Genomic DNA, 17,647 nt, shown 5'->3' on the forward strand with positions numbered 1-17,647 from the left:
GTTAAAATAAAAAAAATGAAATTGGACTATTTGCAAAAAAAATAGCTTACCTAATTTAGTTAGAATTTATTTATAGAAACTCAATCCTAATTTGTTCAGTGTTGGATCGCTTTATTTTGAATTCTAAATAGTTCTAATTAGCATAGTTGAAGACCATGTGTTTGTTTGAATATCGTTTATTTTGTTGAAAATTGAAAACACTGTAGCAAAATAATTTTTAAATATGTGAATAGTACCGTGGGACCCATTTTTAATGAAAATTTTGTTAAAAAAGAGGTTTGTGAGTCCCTTGAATCTTGCACGAGACCCACTAAACAATACATAATCACGTGAAAACTGACTTCTCAAAAAAAAAAAAAAAAAAAAAAAACCAAAACGCCAAATGCTAGGACATGGAGATGTATCCATACGGATACTATATGCAACTTTTCTTTTCTTTTTTGATACCATAAAAAACAATTACAAGAAAAAAGTTATATTACATTTGATTTGGAGAGATCCAACAGTAATGGGTTGAATAATGAACAGCTAGAGAAGCTATTTCTAACACATTACATGTGATAGTTTTTGGTACAAAAATGGTGCGAAAAGTTAAACCTTGTTAAGTTAGAAAATGCAAGTCTATCATCATAGGTTGTTCCTGCAATCTTGGTTAACTTCTTCCATTACAAACCTGTTCAATCCTTTTGCACTCATTGACAAACGAAATTTGTCTAAATCTAAGGTCTCTAGCTTTTATTGCAACCTCCATGATTGCATCCTGAAATGTTGCTGGGTAAGATGTTGACACACTGCTAGGCTCCCCCACTAATATTAGATCTCCCTTCAAGTCCTTTGCTTCATATGCATAGCCACTTTGTTTGAAATTTCTTTTCCTGCAACAAACTACTTTGATAATGAGTTGCCAATCCCTATTGGAGACATGTTTATGAGTTGGTATGCTGTGATCTAGAGATTAGGATTGTCCATTTCTAAAGGCCTCCTGGTACCTGCATACAAGAGATTTGGCAGTGAGCGAGAACAACATTTATTGGATTTGGGGTCTCCCCATCATGAAGCACTTGATTTCATTGGTTCCATAAGGACCATAGAATGGTAAAAAGAGATTAAAGATATAGGTCCTTTTCCTAATTGACTATATGTAACTTTGAAAAGTAAAATTTTAAAATATAGATTAGAATGACAATGTAGAAAAATAGCTTTTCAAATGGTTATTTGTAGGAAATCCTAAGGGATACAAATTAAATCACAATCAGCAACTTGCCCTATCATCACTAAGGGATGCAAATCCTGAGAAGATTGTTGTTTGTTAAAGATTTGAAAACAGCTTACATTGAAAATATGAGGTAGAAATAGTTCAATAACTTACAACAGAACATTAATTATTCAATAACTGAAAATATACTTGCATTTGTTTATAGTAAAATAATAATAATAATAAAAAGAAGGAAAAGAAGAACAATTATGAAAATTTTCAATTCACAATTAACAATAATACTTTGGAAAGGAACTCATTATCTCAAGTCTCAACCAAAGAAAAAAAATGAAACTTAGAAACTCATATGGTCTATATAGATTCAATACTTTAGATCAACACATAACATATGCAACAATGATAATTGACAATTATCAGTGGTATACTTAGGCTTCCCAAGCATTAGTGGTATACTTTTTCCTTATTCTCATATCTACATCAAATTGGTTGAAATCACAAACATGAATTCTATTTTTTTACAAGTACTATAAAGCACTCAAATCAATGAGTGTATAATAAAAAATGTGTAAATTATTTATCTATTTTTGCCTAAAAATAACTCACATTAGTGAGTTTTTAATTATTTAAATTTACAAGTTTGCTACACATTAGAGCACTAACATTAACGAGTATATAATAGAAAAAAGTGTACAATTTACTAATTTTTTCCTAAAAAACTACATAGATTAGTCCTTTCCACTATTTTTTTAACTAGTGTGAAAATTACAGAATTTTTCAAGACACATATCAATACTTGACTTAAAAACTCAAGGTTCTCCATGAATATTTATTTCATAAAATTTACCTGAAAGAGAGTTTAATAACGAGTGACAAGTGTGCATATGCTAAAGCAGAAAATAAAGTGCATATATGACTTTTATACAATTGAGAATTTGACACCACAATTTTTCATGACACATATCAATACTTGACTTAAAAACTCAAGGTTCTCAATGAATATTCATTTCATAAAATTTACCTAAAAGAGAGTTTAATAACAAGCGACAAGTGTGCATGTGCTAAAGCAGAAAATAAAGTGCATATATGACTGTAAGGACACAATTAGTAGCGACCCCAAAATGATATTGGGTTCGTACGTTTAAGGGCCCAGACAATATAATTTGTAGAGCGTGGGCTTGAAAGGCTAGGCCTAGATCACCGAACAGCGGTTAGTCGTGGTTTCTATGGAAATTTACATGAAGATGAACCTAACATGTCTAACAAGACCTTCCTGATGTGTCTAACAAGACCTTCTTCTGATGCGACATGAGTGGTTCCGGTCTTTAGACCCCGTCCGAGGAGCTTAGTGCTCTTATTATTCTCCTTCTTAAAGACTTCATGGTCTGGGAGACGACCCCTTTTCCATTGGTTCTTTTTCCCTTTTATACTAACATTTACCCTCCCTCCAGTGTCCACGTGTAAGCTCCACTTTCTGAGATTGAGACTTGTCCTATTAGCCCGTACTTAGAGTGGTTAGGGGTGGTTGTAAAAGTTGAATAGTATGGTGAAGAGCATGGACCTGTCAGATGCAGAGTTCTTTATTACAGTATTGGCAGCTTTTTCACTTGGCCTATTCCTGCACTGGGCTCGTCCTTTCCTTTAGGGGTTTTATGGAGTGTCGAGCATAAGATCGTCCTCGGCCATATCCTTAGCCCTTTTTCGGACTTTCATTATGCGTCCTCAGTAATAGTTCTCCTCGGCTCAGGCTTTGGGCCCTAATGTAAAGTGGGCCGGGGCCACAAATTCTCTGGCCCCACAATGACTTTTATACAATTGACAATTTGACACCACAATTTGCATTTATCTCAAAATAGTCATGCATTAAGTTATGCTACACATACTTTCAAGTTTCTCCACAATATTAAGCATGTTTTAAGTGAAGAGAGAGATATTAAAATTCATGTAATACACCTTAAGAAAAAATAAAACAAGACAAAATAAAATATTTTTGTCTTTTTGCAAATTTTCAATGTTTTTGGATTTTTTTGAATAATCAAAACAAACTAAAAATAGAAAAAAATGTCCTTAAATAATTGAAAGAATTAAATTAGGGACAGTTCAAAAAACACTCACTTCAAAAAATCTTTTATCACCCACACTACAAAAAGTCTTTAGCTTTGTAGGTGAAAAACATGAAAAATAGAGTGTTTTTTGGGGGAAAATAAAATCCTTTTCAATGGGAGATCATTTTTTGAATTTTCTATCACCTGTCAATTGACAAGCTTAAATTTTTCAAAATCAAACCAAGCAATTTTTCAAGACTTGTGGAAGGGAGTACAAATATAAACTTTGTCATATTTAGGCTTTAGGGGTTTGAAAACTAACTCAGTCACAACAACAAGTTTGGCACTAGACAATTTTTCTAGTTTAGCTTTAGACTAATCTAATTCTTGTTCCAAGCTTTTGTTCTTTTCAACTTCAAAGGCATAATGTGTGTGTGTGTGTGTGTGTGTGTGTGTGTGTGTGTGTTTGTTTGTTTGTTTGTTTGTTTTGTTTGTTTGTTTTTTGTTTTTTGTTTTTTTGTTTTTTTTGTTTTTTTTTTTTTTTAATTTTTATCACATTCAATTAATTTGATTTATTCAAACATACACTCAATGCCTCTTTTTCAAGTTTAACCATGTTTTGCTTTTCTTGGAATTTCTTAGCAATTTTCAAAGAATTAGATAATTCCCCACAGAGAGTTTCACGGACATCAATTAAATCAACAGACTTAGCCCTAAGGGAAACATATCCATTAAATAGAATTGAAGTTTATGCAATAAACTTAACCCTGAATCTATTGCAACTCTCATGTAGTACTTACTAGCATGATGACACATAACTCCGAATCCACGAACTCTTCTACCTTGGATTGTTGCCTATTTGTGACTTTGAGATTTCCACTCAAAGGTTTTTAGATCAGCAATTGTGGTTAACTAATTTCACACAAACTTCTCTATTTGTGACTCTAGGAAATCCACTTAAAGGTTTTGACTAGCAACTGCTATAGACTGGATTGATCTATGGCTTCATACAGATCCATAGTATGGCAGCAACAACACGGTGTTGATCTTTCTATATGTGCTATTGAACTCTCACGGGTTGAATAGATGGAGTCTCAAATATACTTTGAAAGTTTCTAGTATAGTGAGATTGAGAGAAACTTGGTTATACAAACCCTAGCTACACAAACAATGATTTCTCTCTCTGAAAAACCTCTTTAGGTATAGCTTATGATATCCTTTAAATACCACAAAAAAAGGACCATGAATTGGGAAACAAGCAAGTTATGGGCTTTTTCGTGTTTCAGATTTTTGCTGATATTGCAATCTTGATCAATCGAAGTAAGTGTTGATATTGCAATAAAAAAATCTTGATCGGTCAAGCCAAGTGTTGAGCCAACAATCGAAGTGACAAAAACTTTGTTTTCTTGCTCTGAACTTGATTCTTTCTTGATCGGAACTTGGGTCTTTGTTTTGGACTATAAAATACACCTTTAACATACTCAAGACTCACCAAAAACACTATAAATGGATTATATTTAATCGCAGTTCGTCAACCTAAAAATATGGACTCTACACACATAATATCAGTAACCTCACGGTTGTATCACACAAAGGGTAATATAGAACGTACATGAAGTCACAACACAAACAGACAAACATGCCATGATTGTTTCTAGTTTAATCTCAAGAAGCTGGGGGGGAAAAAAAAGACAATGAAGAAAAACCCATTACAGAAAACTCAATAATTCCTATTCTAAAACTAATAATGCCACTCAAATCTGAAATAAAAGATAAAGCTCGACAAAGAAAGAAAGAGAATATAAACTAGGCATATAATAGAACCACGTCAATTATAGATGAATAGAAACCCACATTATGTATTACAAAAATAAACCAGGCATATAATAGAAGCCCACATGATGTATTACAAGAGTACCTGAACAGGCCTAAGGCTATCTATTATTCTAATAAAGTTCAATTTAATGGGTTTTTAAACAAGCCTATGAGTGGGGGTTAAACAGGCCTATGAGTGAAATTGTATGCTTTAGTTCTCAGGTCCACTAGATTTCTAATTGGCAGACAATAATATTTATTCAAACTTTTTATTGCGGAGTTTTAATGAAGCTCTTCCAATAATATTCAGCAAACTATTCTTGGTAAAGTTTTAATGAAGCTCTTCCAAAACCAATGCTTGCACAATCAGGATGTATAATATTCAAGTGAATCTGTACATAATAATATGAAGTACGTGTGGCTGACAGCCTAGTGTGTGTGGCCAATTGCCAAATAAGGTTTGATCAATATTTTTGAGAAAATTTCCTAACCCCCATATATAGAATGAAAAAAAATTTGCATGTTAAAGAGGCCTAATAATTCTTTCACATTCTAATTTTTTATATGTTATTATTAGAATAAATTATACTTTACATGCCTAAAATATTTTTATGCTTGATTTTAGTACCACAAATTTTTTAAGTTCAACTTTAGTCCTTAAAATTTCAAAAGGGAAAGTTTGGTCCCTCAATCAATTATTCAGTTTACATTACCCGCAAATATGTTAAGGTGCACCTCGTTTTTTAGGAACCAAATTGAACCAACCACTTAATTAATAAACAAAGTTGAATGAAACCCCATTTATGGAGGGAAGAAATTGATCTCTTTTTGAAATTTTAGAGACCAAATCCAACCTTTTTTAGATTTAAAGGACCAAAATCAACTTACAAAATTTTATAGATCAAGTATATAATTTACCCTTAATATTGCTTTAAAACCAACTTACAAATTTGAATTTCTTAAAAACATATGCCAAGAAGGTTGATTTAGGGGAGATGAACTTGAGAAGGTTTTTGATAGAGTGGAGGTAAAATCAAGATAGGATGTTTTTGATAGATTGAGAAGCATACGGTTTAGGGGGAGACAAGCTCACAATTGCCATAATCAAGTCGTTCAAGCTTGGTTTCAATAGTTGATTTTTCCCCACCATGATTGCTCGAATCAAGTTGTAGATGAGCTCATGATAGAAGATGAAGACGAAGATAATGGCAATGATAGTTGTTTCTTTGTTGAGATGACAAAGGTGAAGGCATAAATTTCCACCCAATGTTGAGACCTTCATTTTTGCTGTGAGGTTTCAATATTTTTGTGTGATCACCTTTACTTTCTTTTTATTCATCTATTTATTTGAAGTAAACTTCCCCATTATCTTAAACCTCTTACTTTGTTCTACTTCTAATAAGATTTTGAGCTTGATACTCACCTCTTTGTTAGTGAGACTTACTAAAATGATAGCCAAATACTCCAACATTCTATTAAGGGTAGGAAAAGGGAATAGTAGGGATGAGAGAGAGGAATTGAGGCTTTAATGGTTTGGAAATTAAGGTACAAGAGGAGGAAGTGATTCAGGGATTTATAATTTATTACATATTTGTTGGTTTAAAGCATTCACACAATTTTAACTAAATTAACATAGAAAACTCCACTTTTGATGTATTAACAAATAAACACCTGTTCGGGGGCCTTTTTCGGTTGCTTGTCCACGAGTTATCCACTGGATTAGTGACTTTGCTAGGCTTGGGTTGTGTTTGGGGAGTTGTGTCCAGAACTCAACATTGGGCCACGTGGTCCAATGGCTACTGGCATATTTTTAAGCCTACAAAACCATTAAAGCCAAAGTCTAAGAATCATGATAATGGTTGAACAAACATGTTATTTGTGTTTGATATAATGGCTTTGATTAATAGTTGTAATAGTAGTTGAAATAAAGTAATATGTATTTAAAGGTGAAGTAATCATATATTCAATGATGTAAATTTAAAGATATGGAAGCAAAGTCACTTATCTCTGATGGTTTGTAGCCCCAGCGGTGTAGCATCAGTGAGTAGACAGCATCCTAATAGAATGACTCCAGTGGTAGAGGGGCAATTTGCCATGATAACTTCAAGATTGAAGGGAATAAATGGGTGCAACTGGAGGAAGAGAGAGTATGTCTAGCTATGTGTAGGGGTTGGTTAAGCTTGCCCCTCTTGTCATGCATTTGAATGAGTTTCCCCCTTGACAATGCTCTTTTGGTTGTTGTAAATTTATGAATAGTGTTTCCTTCCATGAGAAGAACTTTTATATGAAGTATTTGTGCCTTCTAAGAGAAGGGCTTTATGTAAGATAGATTTGTGCCTTCCGTGAAAAGGGCTTTGATATGAGATCTTGATGTCTTCTAGGAGAAGGACTTTAATATTAGAAGTTCGTGCCTTCCATGAGAAGGGCTTTCATAAGATAGGTGGAGAAAAGTATTGAGATGTGTTTATGGACAGCAAAACAGTAGAATTTCAGAGTGAGAGAGTATGAGAGTGGAATTTAGAAGAGTTGTGGTGTGTTATATGTAATGGTGTAGTAAGTGTGTATGAGATTGCGTAAGAAAAGTGAAGAAAGAGATGTTTAGAGATATGGGCAGCAAGATATATGTATTTTCAAAATATGGAGAGTGAGATAATGAGTATAAGAGAGTAATAGTATTGTAGTGTATTTAGCAAAGCTGCTGGGATTTTTTGCTGGAGGATGTATAAGGGCTTATAAAGGGCATTTATGGGTTAAGGGCTGGAAAGTTTAGTTTCTAATTTGGGAACTAAAAACCCAGAAGCTCAGTACTTCATTAAGAGCTTAAGAAGATAATTAGAGGGAGAGAGAAGTTTATGAGAGAGATCTTCTCTATTGATGTCCCCCCCCCCCCTTTTGAGGTGTTGATGGGGTGTTCTTTTTATAGCTAAGTTTAATGGGGTATTTTTTGCAAAGAATATCAACCACAATCTGTCTCAACTAGCAATGAATCTTCAGAAAATCCATCCTAAGATTTGGCCAAAAATGGTATGTTTTGGTTTAAGGTGTTCTTGCTGCTTTTGGTAAGAGCTGCTGGGGAAAGAGCAGTAGAAAATGAAGGTATTTTGGCAAGAAAAAGATAGTTATTTTAGTTGGTTTTGGTTTTAGTCAAATGTGGAAAATTAATAATGCTAAGGCTGTTTGGTCAGCTATTACATCTATGCTGAAAAAACTGTCCCTACTGTCAGGAAAAGCTGTGATAGCTATCATGAGACAGCTATCATAAAATAGCTGTTACTTTAGGTAGAAGTAGATGAGGTTAGCTGGGTGATTTCAAACTGCTAGAGAGGACATGCAGTATTTATTTCATGGATTTGGCTAAAAATGGTAAAATCTTTTTCAAGGGTATCTTACTATTTTGGGTATAGCAGCTAGTTGCTGGGATTTCAACATTAAATGACTGATGATATCACTTCTAGCCAGGTGTCAAGTGCTGAATACATTGCTGGGATTCTGCTGGAAATGTTTCCTTTTTGGGTGTTTGTGTTTTTGGTCCAAGGTTCCATTACAACACGTTTTTAGTAAGTAATAGAATGGTTGGTTGATAGTTAATGAAGCTTTAGAGATCTAGTTAAGGTCTCATTGTGTTGTGACTTGATCTTGGTGAGCAAGAAGAGCATTTAATGCTCTGCTCTGGTAGCTGGCAGCTGGCAGAGAAATATATGGTCTGATTGTGGCAGGCAGCAGTTGGGTATTAGAGATATCATGAATATTTTATATATTTGGAGATAGCCAATCAAATTAGGCCATGTGTTTGAGTTGGATTTTAGCTGAAAGTAGTAATGTAGTTTATGTAGAATAGTATAATGAAGTTTCTAAATTTGTATAGCAACAGTTTGGGATTGAATGAACAATTATTTTCTTAGCATTTAGATGGCTGAAGATATTGAGTATTTGTCATGTGATGAATGTTAAGTTTTAGGAAAAAAAAGCAATGGGGTGCATGGTTTTGAAACCCGGACCGTTCATTGAATCGTAAAAGAGAGAGGTTTAAGGTTTTTGAGGTCAAACCAGGGTCGAATCATGATGATGTCATAATTAATTTAATAATTATTTTAAATATACTAAATTAATATAAATACAAAATTTGACTAAAATAATCCCTAAATAATTATAAAAATCTATATTTCAAATGTATTTTTTATATCATAACTTTCATAAGATAAATAAAAAAAATTAAATTCAAAGCAAACATAATAAACAAACAAATATATAATTAAATGCATAACAATGTCAAGGTTGATTTGCCGATTATAAAAAACATAGTTGATATATTTAAATCACTAACCAAACCAAATAGTAAACCATTACTATCAATTTTAAATCTAATATAAAATATTATTAAAATATTAAAGAGGATAGTTGATGAAGCTTAAGTTACTGTGGTAGTAGTGCTACAGTGGTAATAGGTAATAGTGCTATATCAATCTCATCAAAAAGAAATGGATAAATAAATATATCAGTACTTATGTGATCTGACGTTTGTGGTACACGATGGGCGGGAAAGTGAAAGCGTGTTTTACTAATTATAAGTGATTAATTGATATTGGTCCAAATTTGAACTTAACATTAAGATTATTTTTTTGCTTCAATAATAACAATCAGTAACAATTTACCACTTAAAATTTGTTATAATAAGTTATGAAAATACTATGGATATCTCGTTTCTCTTTTAAATTTCTTATACTTTTCAGAGAGAAATGATATGCCCACAACATTTTTACAACAAATTCTAAGTGGTAGGTTATTACTGGTTGTTATTGTTGGGTTAAAAAAGTAATCTCAGTGCTAAAATTAAATTTAAACCAATAACAACTAACCACTTGTGATTTGTTATGAAAATATTGTAAAAATATTGTGGATGTAGCACTTTTAAATTGCCTAAGTACATCCCGTTTTTCCTTTTTCTATTTCTTTTATTTTTTTCTTCCTTTTTTCTCCACTGTTTGATTGATTGATTTATCTCCACCACCATTTATAATTCTACATCTTTATCACTTTTTTTTTATTTTTTATTTACTAGTATCTTAAATTTTTCTCATCCACCCATTTAAAAATTTTACCTTCCCAATGCCCCTTTTACTTTCCTAATGCCTAGTTGCCTACACGTTTCTTAGGGAACTATTTCTCTTTTTTGATGAGCACTCTTCTCTCTTTCTTCTTCACAAATCTTCTCAATCCTCTCAAAACTCTTTCTTTGCTCCTTCTCAGTCTCACTCACGGAAACAATCATGGGTTTTGATTTTTTGGTCAAAAACTCTTGTAGAGCATTGTGTTGTCACCGTGCAGTGGCTGCTCCTTTCTTCTTCTTTTCTTTCTTTTTTTTTTTTTTTTTTTTTTTTAAAAAAAATTTCACAGAAACTGATTGCCTTTCGCCTGAAACTATCCAGAACATTGATGCGAGTTCAACATTTGACAGAATGTTATGGTTGAAGCTTCAACAATGGTGATTTGGTGCTGTGAGTCTGTAATATTTTTATTTTTTAAATAAAAATAGCTCTGACTTGAACCGTGAAAACTGCTCACGGTTCTCAAACCTGGACGGTTCAATCGCGGTTTGAACGGTTCCCTACTTTTCTTACTTAGAACGATTTATAGGGATAAAAGAATAGTAATAGTGAGAGGTTCGCAGTTTTTCCGATCGGACCGTACGGTCCAGTCCGGATTTCAAAACCTTGATGGGGAGTATTATCATTTTAAGTGCTATGTGATAAGAGATGCTTACCAAATTTTACCCGCTACACACGAACTCGTCAGAGTTCAGGGCGTTGAAGAAGACACGCCAAGCAATATGTTTCTTTTATCAACTTTGAACCACTAGAACTTTACTAAACATATCTCTTGGCCCTCCAAACCACAACTTCCAAAGTTTCCCCGAAGAGACTCATCATAAGCCAAAGCTGAGATGACGTACCTTGGGTTTTGTTATTGTTTTGTGTGAATATGGGCTTTTGTTGAAAAAGCCGCTTTCCATGAATATGAGAAGGGTAATATGGGTCATGAGCTTTGAATCATTGTGTGAGCTCGATCCATATGTTGATGTTGATGATATCATAGGTTATGATCCCAATTGATGAAAAGAAAATATGGACCATGAATCCGCCTCTTGAAGTAAGGATCTCACGGGCCATGTGAGCCCAATCCATGCAGTTGAATGAAATATGAGCTTATTTTGGGCTTTAAATAGATTTACCCAAAAAATCAATAATATGTTGATGTGGCATTGGTTGCCAATGAAGTAGTGCCACGTGGGGCGAAAAAAGAGTCCTCAACAACACCTAAATTAGCTTTAATCTTTATCTCTACTAAATTCTAATAATAATTTTTCTCTCTCTTTTCTCTACTTCATTTCTCTACTCATTTCAACCAAAAAGACACAGACACCGTTGTCACACAAACCACCTAAACTACCATTCATACTGTCACTTGAAACCACCAAATGATTCTTAAAAATAGAGTTGTTGGCCAAAAAGACAACACCATTGCCATTTGCAATTACCAAACCCATAAACAAACAAATAATATAGATCAAACTCATAAATTATATTCGGCCACAAAGGTCTAATCAAGGAAGTTAATAAAAGTATTGAAATCATCCAATACAATTAGTAATCATCCTACTAGTCATTCCACCAATACAAAAACACATTCAAATAGTATCATTCTATATATCAAACTTACTGGTGAAAATAGGCCATTTTAGCTGGTAGATCAGTATCGAACCGATATCTCATCTATGTTTCTCTGTCTTCTTTTTATTAAGTTTTTTTTTTTTAATTTTTTTTTTATTATTATAAAACTTTTATTGTTTTTTCCACTCGATGTGAATGCAACTTTTCAAACTTTTGTCATTTATTGTGAATGATGTAAATAAATTAAAAGAAATTGATTTAACTTTTCAAATTTTGTCATTTAGTGTGAGTATCTCCACCCAACATCACATTAATATATCAAATCAAGTCGCCTTATTGATATATCAGGTCATGTGATCAATGGTCTTATTAATATATCAAGTTATGTGGTCACATGGTCTTCTTATTTTTATTGGTTTAGGCCTGATGTCATTTTAAAAACTCTTAAATTTTAACAAATTATTGAAACTTTGACTATAAGCTTATGATTTCATATACTTACCTAAAATTGTGTTTGGATATTTGTAAGACTTCTGTTGAGGTAAAATTGGAATTTTACTATCCCTTGAATATGGGGCTCAAGTTAGTCACCCTATGCCTCTTAGAGAGTCCAAATAGGAGTGAGTGGAGGACAACATCCTCTACCGGCCTTTCTGTATTGTGGGTTGGAGAACTAATCATATATCAAGTAGCATTGAATAAGATTGATGGTGAATGAAATAATAAATACAAAATGCGATTACTACAACCATACGATAAAAGAGGCTTACTTAGTCGACCTCCATGGCTAGGGGTGGTCATTGAGGCACAATCTTCTTGGTAGTAGGTCTACTATGTTCTAAGCCATTAAGGATGGACTCACTATTCATCCAAATTCCAAATTAGGGCTCTAAATTGTTAAGTCCCACAATATTCAAATCTAAAGAAAATAAGACAATTTGGATCTGAATATCTACATACTTGATCTAGCCTCCAAGCTGTAAGTAGCTTTCTTGATCAATCTCCACTTTTAGTTCTAAAAAAAAAAAAAATCTTTACTTTGAGTACTAGTATTTTTTTATTTTTGGGATAGAAAGTGCTAGTTTTTTTATTTATTTATTTTAATTTCGAGTAGTATTTTATATATAAAGAGACAAACACTTTCATGATTTCATCACATATTTTAAGTACACTATTCATCCAAATTCCAAATTAGGGCTCTAAATTGTTAAGTCCCACAATATTCAAATCTAAAGAAAATAAGACAATTTGGATCTGAATATCTGGATACTTGATCTAGCCTCCAAGCTGTAAGTAGCTTTCTTGATCAATCTCCACTTTTAGTTCTAAAAAAAAAAAAAAAATCTTTACTTTGAGTACTAGTATTTTTTTATTTTTGGGATAGAAAGTGCTAGTTTATTTATTTATTTATTTTTATTTATTTTAAGTTTGAGTACTATTTTATATATAAAGAGACAAACACTTTCATGATTTCATCACATATTTTAAGTAGGACAAAATTTAACTACAAAATTAGTTGTTACCTAACTGCCTAGGGCTACAACCTTACTCAATAAAATAAACATTACTACATATTTTGAAAATCTAACCATTGAATTGTATGTTCTTTATGCTCTTAATACACATGTCAAATTTTGTATCACTTGGATATAATTTATTATATAATCTATAATCTCATATTTTATGCATAATTTTAAATTACATAAACTTGCAATTTAAACAATTTATTGATGATATAGCTATTAACTTTTAATTTTCTAGAAATTTGCAAGAATGGAGAATATATGAAAAATATGTAATTCAATTGTAGATTTGTCAAAATTCACCTTCAATAAAAAAAAATATTGAATAAAATTTTACTTTTAAACTGCAGTCAATTTTATAACTAAACTTTATTCTTTCAAGGATTATTATTTGATATAGATTCACAAGCAGCAAATCATTGTAAATGCTTTATTTTTTATTTTATTTATAGTCACTTTTTGTTAGATTATTCATTGTTCTAAACTGTGATGGGCATGGCGACATGACACCTATATCACTCACTCCATGGACCAAAATGAGAAAAAAGCAAAAATGTAGGGCAAAATCGAGAATAAGGTTAAGAAACAAGGGACAAAGCAGGCACATCACATTTAAAATTGAAAATGTAAGGGTAACTTTCCAAAACTTCCTTCTTTCTTCCCCACGTTTGCTTTAAACACAAGTCCCAAACGGTCCAAATTCCACCAAGGAAACTGAAAGCTAAAAAAAAAAAAAAAAGGCAAAAAAGATCACAACAGTTTGTGTAGTATCTTATATTGAAGATTCAGAAGAAGATCTCTCTTAGTTATGGCTATGTCCAAAGTAGAAGAAGAAGAGACAGAGAGGCTTGTTATGGGCACTACAAAAGTGGTGTACTACCTAGAACCATTGATGTCAAAAGAGCTTCTCTGCAAATCCCCTGACAAGTCATCGGCTTCCGACTTCGACTACGCGCAGAGCTCAATATGGTCCCCTTTGGTCCCTCGGGCTTACAGTACCATGGACTTGGATTCTGATTTTGAAGATTTGGATTTCATGACACCCACAAATAGAAAGATCTCATCTGGTGGTGGTGCTATGGTGTTGAGCAACAAAACCAAGTTGAGGAAAGTCACTTACAACATCAAGAAGAAGCTCAACATCAATCTTAATCTTAATGTTTTGAAGATGAAGCACATGCACAAGAACAAAACCAAGGCATCTGAGTTCTCCCCAACTCCTCTAAAGCCCACTTTTACCTGTTTCCCACACACCACAAAGGTATTTCTATTCCTATTTCTTTCTAGAGAATTTCTATTATTCTATTTTCTTTATTTCTATATTTTTTTAATCTGAAATTTTGAGATAATTAACCTGAAATTAATAAGCCCTTTTTAGAGAAAAAAATTGTTGGAAAACTTTGTCTCTATTGAGTGCAATTTACTTTTTGGTTCATCATCTGATTAAAAACAAAATACAAAACAGCATTTTTCTTATCATATTTTACACTGTTCATTACAGGCTTGGACTAAGGGGTTGAAAGCTGCCTCTAAACATTTCAAGAAAAAGAAGAAGAAAGATCCCACGGCCCATGTGAAGCTCTCCAACAATTTGAGAGATGCGAATATTTCAAGATGATTATTCAAATGGAAATTTCTCTCTGTTTTTCTTTTTGGTCAATTCATTCAAATCTGTATTGCCCTTACAGCAAGCAGGTACACCGTACAATACTATCATGTTATTCAAAAAGTGTTAAACTTTTATTAATTCTTGTAATGCATAATATTTCAAGGCCTTTCATTCCTATTATGAAGAGGAGAATGGAAACTAAATAAAAAGATTGAAATAGTAACGGCTAGTTGGGGTTGCGTGGGATGAAAGTATTTCCTCTGAGTCGGTGATAACAAAACAGAGAGTGAGAGTCTCTCGGTCTCCGTATGGGAGTCGGAGAGTGATGTATATATATATATCCCACTTAGGCAAGAAAAAACTAAACGTAAAAATACTTTCTCTTGAAGATTTCAGTACGCAAAAATACTCTCTCTTGAAGATTTCAGTAGTCATGGCCATGGCTATGCTTTTGGGTTTAGATGCAAGAACTCGTGTGGCTATGGGGTTAGACGCTAACCCTCGTATGGGTTTGAAGAGGACTCTCTCTTCTGTTTCTGCTTCTGCTTCTGGGTTTCCTTCAAAGCAGCAAGATGATGGCGACAAGAAGGAAGCGATCTCAACGTTGTCTTCTGCTAGTAATATTGCCGAGAATGGTGAAAAGAAAGAGAGGATTGTGGTCAAGATTAATTTGGCTGCATGGCGGAAAAGGAAAGCCCAAAAGGAGGAAGAGGAGAAGAGGAAGTCATTGGAGTTGAAACTTGAAGCATCAAAAAGAAAGCTACAACTTGGATACCAACAAGTTCAAAAGGCCAAAAGAAAGATTCAGTTGGTGGATTTGAGAGACATCCCTAAGCCTAAGCCAGAGGTTAATCTTTCCAAGAAATCCAAGTTCCATCACCGACATTGATGATCTACATGTTTGATGATGATTCTTTTTGTATATGATTTTTGAATTCTTTGTACTTAGTTCATGAAGTAATGAAAGATGATAGTTTTACAATTTTAATTTGTTACGGTTTGAATGTATATCGTTTGTTAGTATTGAATGCAAGTCTATCCGACTCTGACTCGGAGTGAACAATACGGAGGGATTTTTATTTATCATTTACATATGTGAGAACCTTTTCCTTTTTATTTTTTTTTTTTGAAAGCCTTTTCCTTTTTATTTGAACCTATTTATTTGAGAACCCTTTTTTATTTTTTATGAGAGAGGTGGTTTCTTGTTCTAAAGGAGAATGGAAAGCAATTCAAGAAAAGTCTGAGAATGAAGGTTTTATAATTCAAAAAACCCCCAATCCCTGAAATCGGTATTTCGAATCACAACATTTTTTTTTCTTTCTCCCCATTTTACCCTCACTTTTGCATTTATTACTCATTCGTGTCACTTATTTTTTTAATACAAATATTTATTTTATTTATTTTTACTTCAATTTCAATACACCAGAGAAGAGAGCGAGAGAGAGAGAGAGAGAGCTGCGAAAACAGAATATAGGGTTGGTGTTGGCGGGAATGGGGGATGATGGGTTTCAAAATTATTGTTTGGTGGTGATAGTGGACTATGCCAATTTGGTAAAAGCAACGGGCAATGGTGTTTCAGATGCCAATTTGGTGCTGAATGTGTTTTCTATTGTGATGGAGCATTTTTAGCTCTTTGTGGGATTGTTTATACCCAATCCCCAATATTTGATTTAAGATCTTAGATTATTTTTTGTTATAATTCTAATTAGGATGCTATTAACTCCTTTTGTTTTTTCAGTTTTAACTTTTTAGTTGCAAGAATTTTTCGAAACTCTATCTGTGGAGATCTTTGTCAAACTAATAAAAACATTAGTTTGAGTGGGAGCTCCAAGATTCAAGTTCTTATCTTTGTGAAAAATATTAGAAAATGTGTAAAATGGCTTGCTTATGTCACAAGCATTGTAGACTATTCAGAAATTGTAAAAATATCACTCCCCATTTGAATTTTATTCAATTGTTTGTTTGGTAATTGGGACACATGTGCAAAAAACAAAGGGGCTCTATTTTTAAATTATTTTTATTGATAATAAGCTTAAGTTGAAAGAATTCTTTTCCCTCAATAATGGAATGAACAGTAAGATTGGGTTCAAGACCCATGGAGTGTGGGTGTACCTTATCAATTAAAATAAATAAATAAAACTACAATGTGTTTTTATTTTTATTTTTATAGATGCAATAGAAAAATGATGAAATTCTTCTATTTTGAACTAGGAAGCATGGACGCTAATACAGGTATAGGTACGACATGGTGACATAAGTAATTTTTGAAAAATTACACGGCAAGGCACTCCAATGAAGTGTTCGTGCTTCCTAGTAGTTTTGAACTTGGTGTAAAACCACATATCATATGTAAGTCATTACTACCAGATTTGTCCATTTCCAAGTGGAAATAGTGTCTTGCATATGCTGGCTTGGTAGTTCGTAGGGCATGGAATGATGAATCTATCTTTTGCTAGTGCGTGGTTTGGGAGCAAGTTTCATTGGATAAATATTATTATAGTATGGTTATAGTTGTTAAGATTTTGATAATGATTTTGTGTCTTGGATTTCTCTGTTAGCGAAAAGAATGATTTAAATCGAAGGATTATAATGCTGCTCCCTTCAAAATTTTGAGCCTACTAGTACACAAAAATTGTGTAGTTTAATATGAACATGTCCTGAAGGGTTATTTTATTCCAACTTCTACTAGATTTATTGAAAATACATGTGTCCTTCATCTAGAACAAGTTGTCATGTTGTTGGCCCCAATTCTTTATGGTATTGCACACCATTCA

General features: G+C 33.0%; 1 protein-coding gene across 2 annotated transcripts; it reads left to right on the forward strand.

The window, feature by feature from the left end:
- The first annotated feature begins 14,007 nt into the window (after nt 1-14,007).
- On the forward strand, nt 14,008-15,788 carry LOC115954242. Of its 2 annotated transcripts, XM_031072151.1 has the most exons (3): nt 14,245-14,525; nt 14,766-14,959; nt 15,263-15,788. In XM_031072151.1, exons 2-3 carry the CDS (start codon nt 14,863-14,865, stop codon nt 15,760-15,762), a joined length of 597 nt encoding a protein of 198 aa, XP_030928011.1. In that variant the 5' UTR covers nt 14,245-14,525; nt 14,766-14,862; the 3' UTR covers nt 15,763-15,788. The 2 variants fall into 2 exon arrangements, with proteins under 2 accessions (XP_030928012.1, XP_030928011.1); XM_031072152.1 differs by having other exon boundaries at nt 14,008-14,525; nt 14,766-15,784.
- Nucleotides 15,789-17,647: the final 1,859 nt, after the last annotated feature.

Source organism: Quercus lobata, chromosome 7 (genome assembly GCF_001633185.2).
Source record: "Quercus lobata isolate SW786 chromosome 7, ValleyOak3.0 Primary Assembly, whole genome shotgun sequence".
NCBI lineage: Eukaryota > Viridiplantae > Streptophyta > Magnoliopsida > Fagales > Fagaceae > Quercus > Quercus lobata.

Coding starts and splice junctions, on each gene's coding strand:
- LOC115954242 (XM_031072151.1), top strand. CDS start 14,863: ATGCGAATATTTCAAGATGATTATTCAAATGGAAATTTCTCTCTGTTT. Junction 14,960..15,262: donor ATTGCCCTTACAGCAAGCAG/GTACACCGTACA, acceptor TTTCTCTTGAAG/ATTTCAGTACGCAAAAATAC.